Consider the following 13,573-nt stretch of genomic DNA (forward strand, 5'->3'; position numbering starts at 1 on the left):
TAATACAAGTAAGAAAGAGGCCCCTTAGCTCCTCCTCTCCAACGGGTCCACCCAATATATAAATTTAGAGAGAATCTCCCCTAGTATACCTAAAAGTATTTAACCTGGATTCGCCAAAACAATTCTCTTAAAAAACACTGCCATGCACAAGATGAAAAAGCTAAATCGAAAATCACATACAAGTTTACCTGTTACATTGTTATGACCGCACAGTCTGGTGTGTTTTTCTCCTTCTACAGATAGAAAAAAAGTTCTAGTCATACAGCAGTGCATAGAAAGAGAAGAACATAAAATAGCCATACTAGATTAGAATATAATAGTCCTCAATCCCAGTTCCTGTTCGCAACAGTTGGCCAAAGAGCCAAGTAAATCCAAAACCTGATTCCAGGCTGTGCCTCAAAACAGCATCCTTAACGTGACTTGAGCATATCTGCCTGAAGAACCTATAGCCCTTTAAGGGCTGGCCAGATTAATCTCCATTAAGGTTTGTGTCACGCTTCATGATTAAGACGATAGCTGGGAGTGGCACAAGATGGTACGTTGTATAATTCTAAAATACGGGCTGCAATACGTCTTCAAGTGAAGAGATAGCCCAAGCACAAATGGAGGATAACCTTGGGCTGGATGTACTCGTTTTTATTTGATTACCTTCTCTGATGGGGCCCGTTGACGCAACAAGCTTGTAAGCTCTGTTTCTGGAACAGGGTGTGGATGTCAGCCTGCTCACACCCACCTCGATCCAGTGAATCAAATGATGGCAGCAATACCTGAATCAGTGAAATTTCTACGGTGACGTGAGGACTCGGGGATTTGAATCCAATTGTTAACAACACCGCTTTATATATTGAAGATTCCTGTCGTGTTTAAATTTGTTACTGTTCCTGCTGCTCTGTATGAAATAGGGGGGAGGTACTAAGAATGTAGTAATGAAGATATACTTCCGTCAATTGCAGTAATTACATCTCGAAACCAGGCTGGTTGCATTCTCCATTTCAGCAAAGATTGTGCACTCGTCAATTCCTCTCTGTACATGCAAGCTCCCGAATGCATTTACAAATAAAATTTACAGAAAACCCTCCATCACATTGACACTTTCCGAAAAGACCCGTGTCAAAATTTTCCAGAAAACATTTCTCTGTCAAAAAATCTCATGGTTCAAACTGAAATATCTGAGGAAGGTGTGACTCTACAAAATCTGACAGAAAACCAGGCGTCTGAGGAACAGCAATTATCCTGTCAGTTCACCAACCGGCCTTAGCAGCCTACAAAACGAAGGGAACCCGAGCACGTAGCCTCGGCTCTAGCTCTCAGCAGCCAGCCGGTAAAAAATTGTGGCCACCACAATCCAAAGCTCCCAAACCATAATCTGACTCCAGGTTTATGCCCATTTAAAACCGGCAAAGTCTTGAGCCTAGACAGGTAAGAAAAGCTCAAATAATATTTAGAAAAGTCAAAAAAATTCATTGAATTTCCTAAATAAGTTTGGAATCCGTCCTTGGAAATTCAAAAATTCATGTTCATTATTTGGAAATTTTTTAAAAAATATGTTACCATGGAATCAGGAGTCAAGTGTCTGCCAGCTCGGTCAAAAAAAAAATCAAAACTGAATGACAGGAAAATAAACTGCTCTCCAATTCCAGAGGTGCCCTGAACACTAGTTAAGTACACTGAAAAATAAAGGGGAAAACACCTCCAAACTACCTGCCTTTCTATCAGAGCAAGGTTAAGAAAAGAGAAGACAAAGGGTGATATGTACCATTCTGTTAATAGAAACCATATGTTTCCAGAAAGTGAAGAATACAAGGAACTGGAACTCCAACAGGATATTCCAGCAAATGATTCTAAATCGACATTAATTACCCTTATAAACCTCACTAAGCAGCAACTCATTTAATCTGAGAAGATGGATTATAGAGTCGGGCAGGAGCTCTATGCCATCCCCAACCAGCTGCAAAATTGCACATACCTAACCCCGTCCTTTCAGCTGCACTGACCAGCTCACTGGGTGTGGGGGGAAACTGAGTCAATGCATCAGTCACTCACAGACCCTCCCTGCCCTCTCCTTTCCCATCTGCTTACTCCTGTGTGCCTATACCTAAGGTCTAGGTAGCCCATGCAGAGTATAAGAGGTGATGAGTATTAATTCCCCTTACACCTCTGCACATGAGTCATTCACATCACACACACCCACAAGCCTTTTGCTTTATTATAACTGATTTTGCTCCCACCCCTGTTTTATGGCTCACATGACTAGCTGTGTACAGGGATCTGAAGTACAGAATACTTCTGAACAGTTTATATCTATTTTCTTTAGTGCTATAATTTCTCTGTGAAATTCTTGAAAAGAACGTTACACTGGATATTCCTCTCAGTATAGAAGGATTTTATTCAATTGAGCTGTTATATTTCAGCATTTAAAACTGATAGCTGTTTCTATCATGCTTTCCGAAGAATTCTTCATGATACAATTTCCATTTCCCCACTGCATAGATAGGAATTCTATTACTGAGTGCCTTATCTTAGGCACAGGGTTCTTACTGCTTATAGTATGTAAATAGTAAAGTATCCTCACTAAGATTGACAAATAGGTTCTGTCCGTATCTTCGTTCACTGAGCCATTTTTTTGTCTGAAGACAGATTTGGTTTGAAATGACTCTGAAGTGCAGCAATAGCAAAACCAAACATATCTCTGACATAGCAAGCTGGGCAAGAGAAAGTACAACATTCAAAAAGTGAAAACGCAAAAAATGAGAAGGGAAACTCATCAAGCTTCTCTGTAATGCACTTTCCTATGGTCCCCCTTCTGCCTATTGATGTCCCCAGAGCCCTTGCAGCTCCCTAGATTTCATGTTTCTTCCACTGCAGGGCTCCTGAGCCCCCAATTCCTAAATCCAAGTCCCAAGCATTGAACCCCGCAAATTCAAGAGCGACACAATGTAGACTCAAAGAAAGATTCCTGAGAAATAGACTGTCCTTGAAAATCAAAACCAGGCAAAGAGGACAGAGGCTGACAAAGGCCCAGAGGACAAATGGCTGTTATAGTGGAGAAGCAGCAGAACCAAGATTAACAATGTCAAATTAGAAGCCAAGGACATAGTAAAGGGCCCAAAAGATGCAAACAAGGCAGTAGCTATCTTTACAGAGGAGCACCTGGACAACTCCTTGCCAAAGCTATGCTGGTTGCCCTTTACAGGCAGATAAAGGGATTGTGCTACTTAACAAGTATGAGGTACATTCATCCCTCACCCAGCATATCATTTTTGGTACGTCCTAAATTAATCCACATACTGAAGCTCTTCATTTTGTCTCCATCTTCATAAAAGAGCAGGATTTGAGCTGGAATTTTTTGAGAGCCCAGAAGTCTAGAATAATCAATTACATAAATCCTATTAAAAGTGGTGACTGACCTCAAAAAAATGATCCTAGGAAAGTCAAAACTTTCCTGAAAGTTTTGTTCTAAAGAAAAAGTAACCACTATAACATTCTGGGTAGAGCTGGGACAACTTTCTTCCCCACAAATAGTAAACTCATCAAAAATGTATTTTTGGAACACTGAAACTTTTCACAAATTCGGTCCAAATTTGGTGAGCAGTTTTGGATTATAAACAGGTCAAAAGGATTACTTTCAACCATTTCAAACCAAAATATTTCAAAATTTTTGTTTCAAAACAGTATTTAATTTAGAAAATTAACTAATATTTTTTAAAACCACACACACACAATGGTAGAGAATTGGGAAACCCCCCAAAATGATCTGAAATTCAAAAAAAATGATTTTTTGGATCGAACAGAATGTTTCATTTGATCCTTTTGGCAAAAAATAACTAACTGACTAAATAAATAAATAAAACAACCAAGAAAATTCAGTTTCAATTTAAAACACACCATTTTTCTTCAGTTCAACCTCTAAATAATAATAAATAATAATAATAATAATAATAATTTCAAAAACCAAGTATTCATTCAGCTTTAATTCTGAGGCCAGGGAGAAATTTATTGTGAGGGTAAGAAAAGAAGATTCACTATAAACAGAAAGAGGCTGATCTGCACACTTTACATATGATGTAGGTCTTATTAGGACATTTATTAACTTTGCACCCATGTCATTTAGTACAGTGGCAGGAGTAGCGTGCAAAGATTTGCTTAATCAATGATTACCTTTGGATCACTCATAGGTCTACAGGTTTCCTACTAAAATGGGATAAAGTCTGCTGCAAGATTCATCATTTTTCAGTTACAAATTACATTAAAATCCCCATGCTCTTTTTCCGTTACAGATTTTGAAGTTTTCATCAAAGACCATTCCTTTTCTGATCTATCTCATGTGTGTTACAGATTACACTTATCCCAAGACAGTAATGGTAACTGTTTACACTCTTCCCTTGGCAATGGATAAAGTGCAGATGCTATCCTCCAGACAATGATGTGCTGCCAATATTTTAAGCATGGGCTTCCACAAAAATCCCTGCCTGGAGTCTGTGATAAACGCAATTTCTAGGGGCTATGTGCTGTGCTTTGCGCGGAAGGAGCGGGTAAGAATCTAGAGCAACCCTGAGTTATTTGTCCAAAGACTTTTTTTTTGTTTAATACCTGACATGTTGAATTAGCAAAGTAAAACATTTGCTGTTCCAGACTTATTGGTTACAGCCGAGACAAGTTAATTCTGGCCATGGTGATTTATGGCTTCGAGAAGTAGGAAACATCAAGACAGAGAACCATTACAACTTAGCGTCGCACCATTTTGGTGACAGCTGTTTACAGAGAGGTCCAGAGTTCTCCTCGATCTCCTTCATTTATCTTGCATCCGATTATCACAATACATGCATTAGCGAGATAAATGAAGCTCATCCTAATGAAGTTCATGTTCCAGGTTGTTCCTGAGCCTGTCTAACTACGATTAAGAGCATTTTGAGGCTTAACCGTTCGCTGACCCATCCACTACATGCCCTGTTAGATGCTATTAGGGTTCTTTAATCGATTTCCTCGTATCCCCACGACGAGGGTGAGTAGCGCTATATTCGTATTACATATGGATACTGTGTGTTGTGGATGGGGAAATCATGTTTATTGGCCTCGCGGCGGTATTCCACAGTGCGACCACTGGACCGCTCTGGACGCTGGAACTCGATGCCTAGCGGGCAGTGTAAACGGAAAAAGCCCTCGCGAACTTTTGATTACCTTGTCCTGTTTTGCCACGTGGAGCTACTGGTCAGCAGCGAGGTGGCGAGCAGGCTGCAATTATCCAGAAAAGAGCTGCAGCATGGACCGTAGGGATATAGATCTGATCGTGTATGGGAGAATATCTTGTATGTCCAGAGCTCCCGTGAACGGACCTGTCGACTCAGGTTTGAAAAAATTCAGTGATACACAGTCGTGTGCCTGGAGGCGTCTGACAAGCATAATCGGGGACCAGGAGCTCAATGGAGCTCCATGGATGGAGGGGGTACTGAAGCATCTCAGCTACCCCCCATACAGCAGTCTCTGAAAGTGATTTGCATTCTTGGAGCTCCCGAATGTCTGGGTTCAACTACACGGGTCTGGGCATGGTTTCAGGGTGACATACTCCCTCCGCAGTGCTATCCCGACCATTCGAGAAAGAAAGGGAAGAGCATTCTTGTCGATAATTTACTGCTAGCCGGAGCCTAGTTGTGTACTGATTGTGCTGGTTGCACGCGTGCCCTCAAGCAGCGGCCAGGCAAGTATGCTCGTCCTCTCCTCTCCTCACGGTGGTAGACGTGAGTCCAGACTTATAGGTAAGGCCCGCTCTCGAAATATCTCAACATTTGGTACATTGACGGCCACCCCATTGTTGCGCTCCTATTCCCCCCACATTCGATGTCTAGTCGAGGGAATAAGACGGCTAATAACCGGCTTATCTAGGCAACTGTGGGGCTTTCAGCCCTCCCGTCATTCCTGGTCCACAATTTGAAACTTCATGTACTGCCTTTCGTGCTGTCATAGCGCAGCTTGCTGGCTCCTCTCACGCACACCGCTTAATGTCCTTGCTACTGATCGCCGACTAGTCATCGGCGCCGGGAGAGGCTGCGCTCCTCATTTTATGTCACTAACACATCTCAGGGTAGTTTTTTATTCTGCATCTTTTTACTGTCATGACATCAAATGGGCGGACAATGCACGGATCCCAGGAAGGTTGGGGAGAAGGAGCACGGGTGGGGTTGTTTTGCGGGCACCCTTTGGCATTACTGAACGGAGCAGCTGTGCTTTGATACACTGGTCTTCTAATACACTTTGCCTTATTCTTGGGGCAGGATTGACTCTATTTTTAGAACTAAGGGGGATTTGATCGTCCCAGTGAGTCAATCCAATTTTGTTTTGCGTTGCGCCTCCGGCCGATTTTCAGAGGGCATTATAGCAGAGGACATTACAGGAGAGAGATAACCCGTATCTCATTGCCAGTTTTCTCCGGCAGGTAACTGGTACAGAACGACCAGTAACCTTTCTGCTATTCTTGCAAAGCAAGTGAATGTGTGTGTAGCGCTGGAGTTATTCGCTCTTTGTCCATGGTATGACAGTACAATACCCCCACTAGATGCGGAAAAAAAAAAGTTAGTTGGGTTCATGGTTGCGTGCCTATGGCGCTGCCAGGCATCCAGGAAAAACGGCTGACTTGATTGTAGCTGATGTTTTCCGGAGGAAGGACTGACTTGACAATTTACCGAACCACCGTGACAATAATGATTCAACGAGATTTTCAGGGGCGGGGGATCGGGAACTATGGGATAACTATGGAAGAGCTACCCACAATGCAACGCTTCAGAAATCGACGTTAGCCTCGGACCATGGACACACAACGCCGAATTACTGTGCCTAGTGTGGCCACATGAAATCGAATTTATATCATCAGTTTTATAAAACCGATTTTAGCTAATTAGATATTATCCCGTAGTGTAGACGTGGCCTTAGTCTATAAGGTGCCACAGGACTCTGCTTTTACAAACACTGATGAATGTTGTTTAGAGACTTAAAAACAGGTGCAAGATACATTAAGGTTCTAGCACAAATCATCAGCCTACTTATTTCTCTCTGTCCCTCTGTTAAGGTTATCAGCTTTTTTTCTTGCATTTCCCCCCAAAACTAGAGATTGTAATCTACACAACCCAAACGAGCATTTAGTGTAACTGTCAGGAAAACAACAAACAAGGTTTAGACAATAACCCGGCATCCTACTATCAGCATATCAGTTGTAATTAACTTTATTTTTCATGTAGCGTAAATGAAATGTTATGCAGTCAGCCAGACTGATAAACAGACCACTTCATAGGGCTTCATGAAATGATTAAGAATAAAGCTCAAAGAGTGCTACATTTACTTCTGTAGTTCCCACAGCAGTTCTAGGTCAGGTATAGTGAGACACTGAGAAAATGTGCAATTCCTTTCCCATTGAGCTGTCAAGGCATTTCATGACGTGAATAGCTAACACCCTTCTCTGACAACTAGGCCAATATTTCTATTTTCTGCCATTCTAGTCATGAAGCATCTCAGCATTGCCTCAGTTGATGTAGTGCCAATTCGAGTCAGCCTTAGGATGTCTGTGTTAGTAACTGGACCAAATATTCTTGATGAAGCCTTGTCACAAACTCATAGTATGATTCTTAATACTTTTTTCCATCTAGCTAGATATTAAAGGAGGTTGTAAAGCAGAAAAGATAGCAGACAGGCAGAATACATGTTCACTGAACTGATAGAACAAAGATTTTAAATAGAACATATAGACTGATATGCTGCAGGTAGAAATTATTTTCAAAAACGTTGTGGCACACTAACATTTATGTTTTTAATTAACATGTTATTTTTTTATTTCAGATATTTCAAAAAATGCATTTGCCCTCCTATCACTTAACAAAGCAGAAGTTCATTAGCTGAAATGACCAGGTCTGTTCAGGCAGAATTGAAACTAGGCAAGTAGAACATATATCATATGAAAGTGTTATTGGCAAAGATTGTACAAGAGATCATTGCTATAACCTTTTCTGATTACACTGCACTTACATCTATAGCCAGATGCCCCCACCACCCACAACATGCCAGCACAAAGCCCAGTATGTAAAGGAAATTGCTTCATTAGTGGTGGCCAGATCCTGGAGGGCCCAATTCAGCACAAACCTTTGAGCTGTGAAGAGAATTGCTGCACAGCGACTCTCTACAAGGATTAAAGGTGGAGTGTGAATGTACTGACAAAAGCCAGCATGAGGAGGTGTGTAGTCCACCTACTCCTACCAAGAGTCTGCAGTAGCCTTTGGATGACAGTTACGCAACACTATAGCCTACGTCTAGGTTATGAGAGTGGATTCTATCCTTTCAACCATATTGCTCCTCTGTGTAAAGCCTTTTCACTCAGGGTTTGTGCCTGAGATCAGGATTGGGCTTATTGTTTCAGATCATGTATTATTTACAAGCACATTTAAAATGCCATTTAACTGGGCAGACCTAGAATAGTACTTACCAATACTGGGATAACCAGGTGTCGATGGGTCTCCTCCACTGTTTAGGGAAACCATGAATGCTTTACCACTAAGATTTTGAGTCTTTGGTAAATCGCAAGGATCAACATAAAGGAGGACGCCTCCAAACCCCGCCTCTTCTAACAGAGAAAGCTGAGGAAACAGAGAAACAAAGGTGACTATTAACAAAAAGATCTGACACCACAACACAGTAGCATCTATATTAAAAAAAAAGGAAGAAAAGAAAAACAAAGTGATTTAACTCTGTTTCCCCACATTTACCTAAAAGACATTTTCCAAGCATAATGGCAAAAATAAGTTCTCATGTAAACATAAATTATACAGCACATGAAATGAATTGATCTGACAATATCAACCTAAAGTCCATCTAAATTTTGCAAAGTATTGTGTTGTAACTACATCACTTAGGCCCTAATTCAGCAAGGTATGGACGCACATAGCTAACCTTAAGCATATGAGCAATCTTGTAGAAGTTAATCAAATGCTTATGCACATAGCTTAATTGAGGCCTTGTCAATTATACATCATATTTTAAATAACTTGATTAGATAAAAATAATCCCTTCATTTTGAAAATTAGACAATTTTTGCTTAGAAGGTTATACTATGTGAATTTAGGAGTTTATATATCAATAGCGTCCATATATTGAAAACTGGGGGGAAAATGCTGGTTCAGAAAAAAAATGTTACTCTTACTTTTTTTAGTCTCTCCAAAGTAATGTAACATGATGCAAAATGCTGCAAATTTCAATCTTTCATTTAAAAGGGGGGGGGGTGTCTTACAGTGGCCCATATGTAGGCATCACAATGTAAAGAGATTTGTTTCTGCCCAGATAAATCTGGCCTCCACTAAAATGGTGGAGAGATTAATTTACTGTAGAGATTCAGATTCTAGATTCCTTCAGTAGCACTAAATCAATGATGAGCTCTTAAAAATGTAAAGAGCTCCTCTAGAATCCAGCACATCTACAGGTGAACCCATCTAGTTCCCAACTGTTGGTGCATTGGGCAGCTGGTTGAGGAATGATCCTACTTGGATTTTTGAAAAAGGGCAACCTGACTTCTGGCAACATCACCAAGTGGAAACCTGAAGTGGGTGAGGGGCATGGGCTCAGGTGGTCAGTGTGAGGCCTCTAGGGTGACCAGATGCCCTGATTTTATAGGGACAGTCCAGATATTTGGGACTTTTTCTTACATAGGTGCCTATTACCTCCCACTCTCTGCCCTGATTTTTCACACTTGCTATCTGGTCACCCTAGAGGCCTCAGAGGTGGACCACAGCTACAAGTTCCATCCCAATACCAGCTCTGCAAGTAGGAAGATTGACGTGCCTCTATATAGGATGGGGTTTACTTGGTTGTTTTTCTGACAGGTGAAATGGCAGATGACGGAAAGAGGAAACTACCCTGGGAAAAATCATGGGAGCATATCAGTAGAGCTGGTCAGAAAAAAATAATGACAAAACAGATTGTCTTTGGAATTTGCCAATTTGTTGAAATCAAAACAATCTGCAGAGATGGTTCAATTTCGGTGAAATTTGTCTGGAAATGAGACAGCTTTGGAAACCTGCCTTCTTTCCTGCCAGCTCACCAGCTGCACTGCTGAGGAGCCTGAGCTTACAGGATCCACAGCTTGGGGTCAGCCAGCAAGGAGAACTATCCTGGGGCTAGAAATGCCAGGGTTCTCAGAGTCCGTAGCTTCAAGGCAGCCATCCATGCAGATGGTCTCTGATCTGGAGACCCTCGGGCTTTCCCTTCTGCAGAGAATTATGAAATTTTGGGGTTTTGTTCTGAACTGGAATAAAAAACAAATATCAACATATTGAAATCCTCCAGGAAGCCGAAAGATCTTTCTCCACACAGCCCTGTATATCAACCTGTACTATGTCTGAGGCCACTCCGGCATTTGAGAGGTATGTCACCAAAGCTGGTGTTGCACTCTTAATCACAAGGCTCTGCTTTTCAAAGAGAACGCTGTTTATTCTGGGAACTCAAACCTTCTGCTCTAAGACCTTCTTGCAGACAGAGACCGCCTCAGTTCCCAGCTACAGGCCAGCCTCCTCTTGCAGCAGCAACACATACACTGAACACTCTACTCTGAATTAGCTCACTCAGTGTTCCCCCATCCCATTCTTAAAAGTGCAGCACCCATATTTCTTATTATATATTTTATATCACCACTAACAAAAATATATACAACAGATAAATGTTCAAAATTATTATTCAACATGCACAATTTGGATCTGTTCCAGAGACCTCACACTGGCGCGTCATGTTTTGGCGTCAGGGTGGAAAATGCATGGCTGAGTAAAAACACAAACAAAAAACAGCTCAGCAATTTGGTGACTACCCTGATTACTCACCTCTAAGGCCAGCCCTGCATTTCTAACTGCACATTGTCAATGGCCTTTTGAGCAGCTATTACAAGATGTCAGGAGTGACTGCAAGTGTATTGGCTTTCTGGACTGCAACACCCTGTTTTAGGGTTTGTTACTGAAACCTTGTGGTATTGTAACCTTTCTCAATCTTGTGGTTCACTGTCTGTTTCCCTGTGCCTTTTCAATTTTTTCCCCCTTTTACTTCTCTCTGGGTACATTTATTTATTTTACTTTTTTGCTTTGTTAAATGTTGGACTTTAGCACAGTTGTTTGTGGCATGGCTTTATTATTTCTGTGGCATTACACTCTGTGTTTGGCTCAAGCTTCAAAACTAGTTCATATCTATCTTTGCACTTCCCAGCAGCTGCTGTACATAGGGAAAGACTAGATATGAGACTATAGCTCCCAAGGGAGAATCCTGGAAGCCTTCAGGGAACTGCCCTCAGGGAGGCCATTCACCAGCGCCCTCTCCCGCCATGCCCCCCGCCGACAAGGAGACAATAACCTTGCTATAGTTTGGCAAGTTTAGCCTTCAAACACAAGTGGACTATTTGACTTAACTTGTATCACCGAGACCCCTATTTAGGCAAACGGGGCTGGTGGGAGAGAGGGTTTTTCAGTATCCGTACAATCCATCAGCATCCTGAGAATTGTGNTTTGCCTACTCCTCTACAAAAGATCCAGTGTGCTTTGTATAGCATAACAAAGATACATATTAAAGCGCTGCATATTGATTACAATCTTGTATAGCAGATTTCTGCTGTCACAGGAGATGGCATTCTTCTGGAAAATGGTTAGCACAAACATTACACCTCAAAACACTAATTTAATTTAAAAAAAACAACAAACTAACTTCCAAGTGCATTTCACAGTTTATAAATGCTGAGAAGTGCTTTTCATCACTGTGATAATTCAGACTGCTGTTCTGAGAAAAAACAAGACCTCTTTCTTATTTCATTATTTTAGTACTACTCAGTATTGCTGGTGTACTAGAAAGAATTTCACCACATGCAATTCCAAGTACTGACACTCTTATATACAGGAAGGTAAGATTATTTTATTTATTATTTATATTGCATTAGTGCCCAGAAACTCCAGTCCTGGAACAAGGCTCCACAACACAGAACAAAACAAAGCAAAAAAAGCCCTGCCCCAAACAGTTTACGCTGCTGCACTCGCCACTTGTCACATTCTGTAAAGAATGAGTATGTCTTCATAGCAGACTTACCCTGAGTTATCTTCACTTGAGGTAACACCTCTCAAGATAGCCTAGCTCAAAGGAGAATGGTCTCCCTGCAAAATGACTCTCAAGTTATACCAGAAGGTTGTGTTAGCAATTGACAAGCTCTGTCAATTCAATCTGTAGCCAATAGCACCTGGCAGGCAAGCCAACTCACGTTAAAAGCACCACCACACTCAAATTAAGTGTTTGTGTATGTGAATGGAACTTGAATTAGGAGCAGCACTTAACTCTGCAGTGAAGACAAGCCCATGTATCATGAAGCAAGGACATGACAAACCATGTCCATCACTGGAGACCATGTGTTGTGAAACATGAGAGGGTAGAGATAGGATTGGGAAAGCAAAGAAGAGGATGCAAAGATAATTACCAGTAAGTTATTTTATCTTGTAGAGTTTCTTTTCTTCCCCAATCCTACAACACATCAGAGACTAGGGGCCAAAATCAGAAGTGATAATTAAGGTAATGTAAATTAGACCCTTCACACTAACTTAAGACTCCCTTGAACTCAGATTGTATAAGGCCCAGTTACACCAGATCTAGCAATAGGTGAGGGAGAGCAAAGTTGGTTTAGCTTGTACACCAATGAGTTGAAATAAGGGTGTAAATTTAAGTACTTCTTATTCTGGTTTAATGTACACTTTCTCACACCATCTTCCAGCTTCCTTCCTGCAGCTGCAACTTTCCCTCTTCCAGCCTGAAAATGGAGGGAAGGTAAAGTCGAAGCCAAGGACGAGTGGCCAAAGTCTTAGAAAACCCTAGTGACTGTCCCAGGATACTTAGAGAGGATGAACGGAATCAGGTTCTCCCCACAGGAATCTTGACTTGGCTCTCAGATCTGATCTGACACTCTCAGCTGTCTTTCTTTTAATCTTTTTTCTATCATCTTTATTCCCTTTTCCCTCTTCTTTCCTTTGCTGACTCTAGAAGAGTGGGAAAGGAACAGTGAGGCTGGGGCAAAGCTAGTGTTGGCTCTTAATCTCCTTCATGACTCACTACCTCTTTCTACCTGCTTGCTTCTCAATAGGTGGACACATAGCATACACTGGCCCTGACCCTCCATTGCAGTGTACCTTGTGAAATCATGTACACTGGTACAGAGTGAGTGCAAAGTGAGCAGAATATGCTTCCAATGTTACACAAGGTGCAGGGCAGTGGAGAATCAGGTCCTAAATCTGCCCCACTGTAGGATAAGGGAAGACATGACACTCTGCAGTACAATTTTACTCAACATAAGAAGGCCCTCATTCAAGTAAGAGATCACTTTTACTACTCAATCTCAGCTACAACCCAAATCAAGTGACATTTTTGTTTCTCTTACTGGGTCATATTCCACTCTCAGTTACATTATGCAAACCCACTGTGTGTGATCACAATATAATGACTATAAAATAACTATGGTACATTTTCTAGCAGTAGATTAGTGTTCAATTTTTTTCATTTTATCTGGGTTATTATATATTTTAATTATTAA

General features: G+C 41.3%; 1 protein-coding gene across 2 annotated transcripts in view; it reads right to left on the reverse strand.

The window, feature by feature from the left end:
* The window catches only part of NAALADL2 (N-acetylated alpha-linked acidic dipeptidase like 2), a 912,012-nt gene that overhangs the window by 347,458 nt on the left and 550,981 nt on the right, over positions 1 to 13,573 (reverse strand). For both annotated transcript variants that reach the window (XM_075068381.1, XM_075068380.1), the window contains one exon: positions 8,465 to 8,615. In XM_075068381.1, the coding sequence (XP_074924482.1) occupies positions 8,465 to 8,615 (151 nt within the window). The remainder of the gene's footprint in view (positions 1 to 8,464; positions 8,616 to 13,573) is intronic.

Source organism: Chelonoidis abingdonii, chromosome 8, assembly GCF_003597395.2.
Source record: "Chelonoidis abingdonii isolate Lonesome George chromosome 8, CheloAbing_2.0, whole genome shotgun sequence".
Taxonomy (NCBI): domain Eukaryota; kingdom Metazoa; phylum Chordata; order Testudines; family Testudinidae; genus Chelonoidis; species Chelonoidis abingdonii.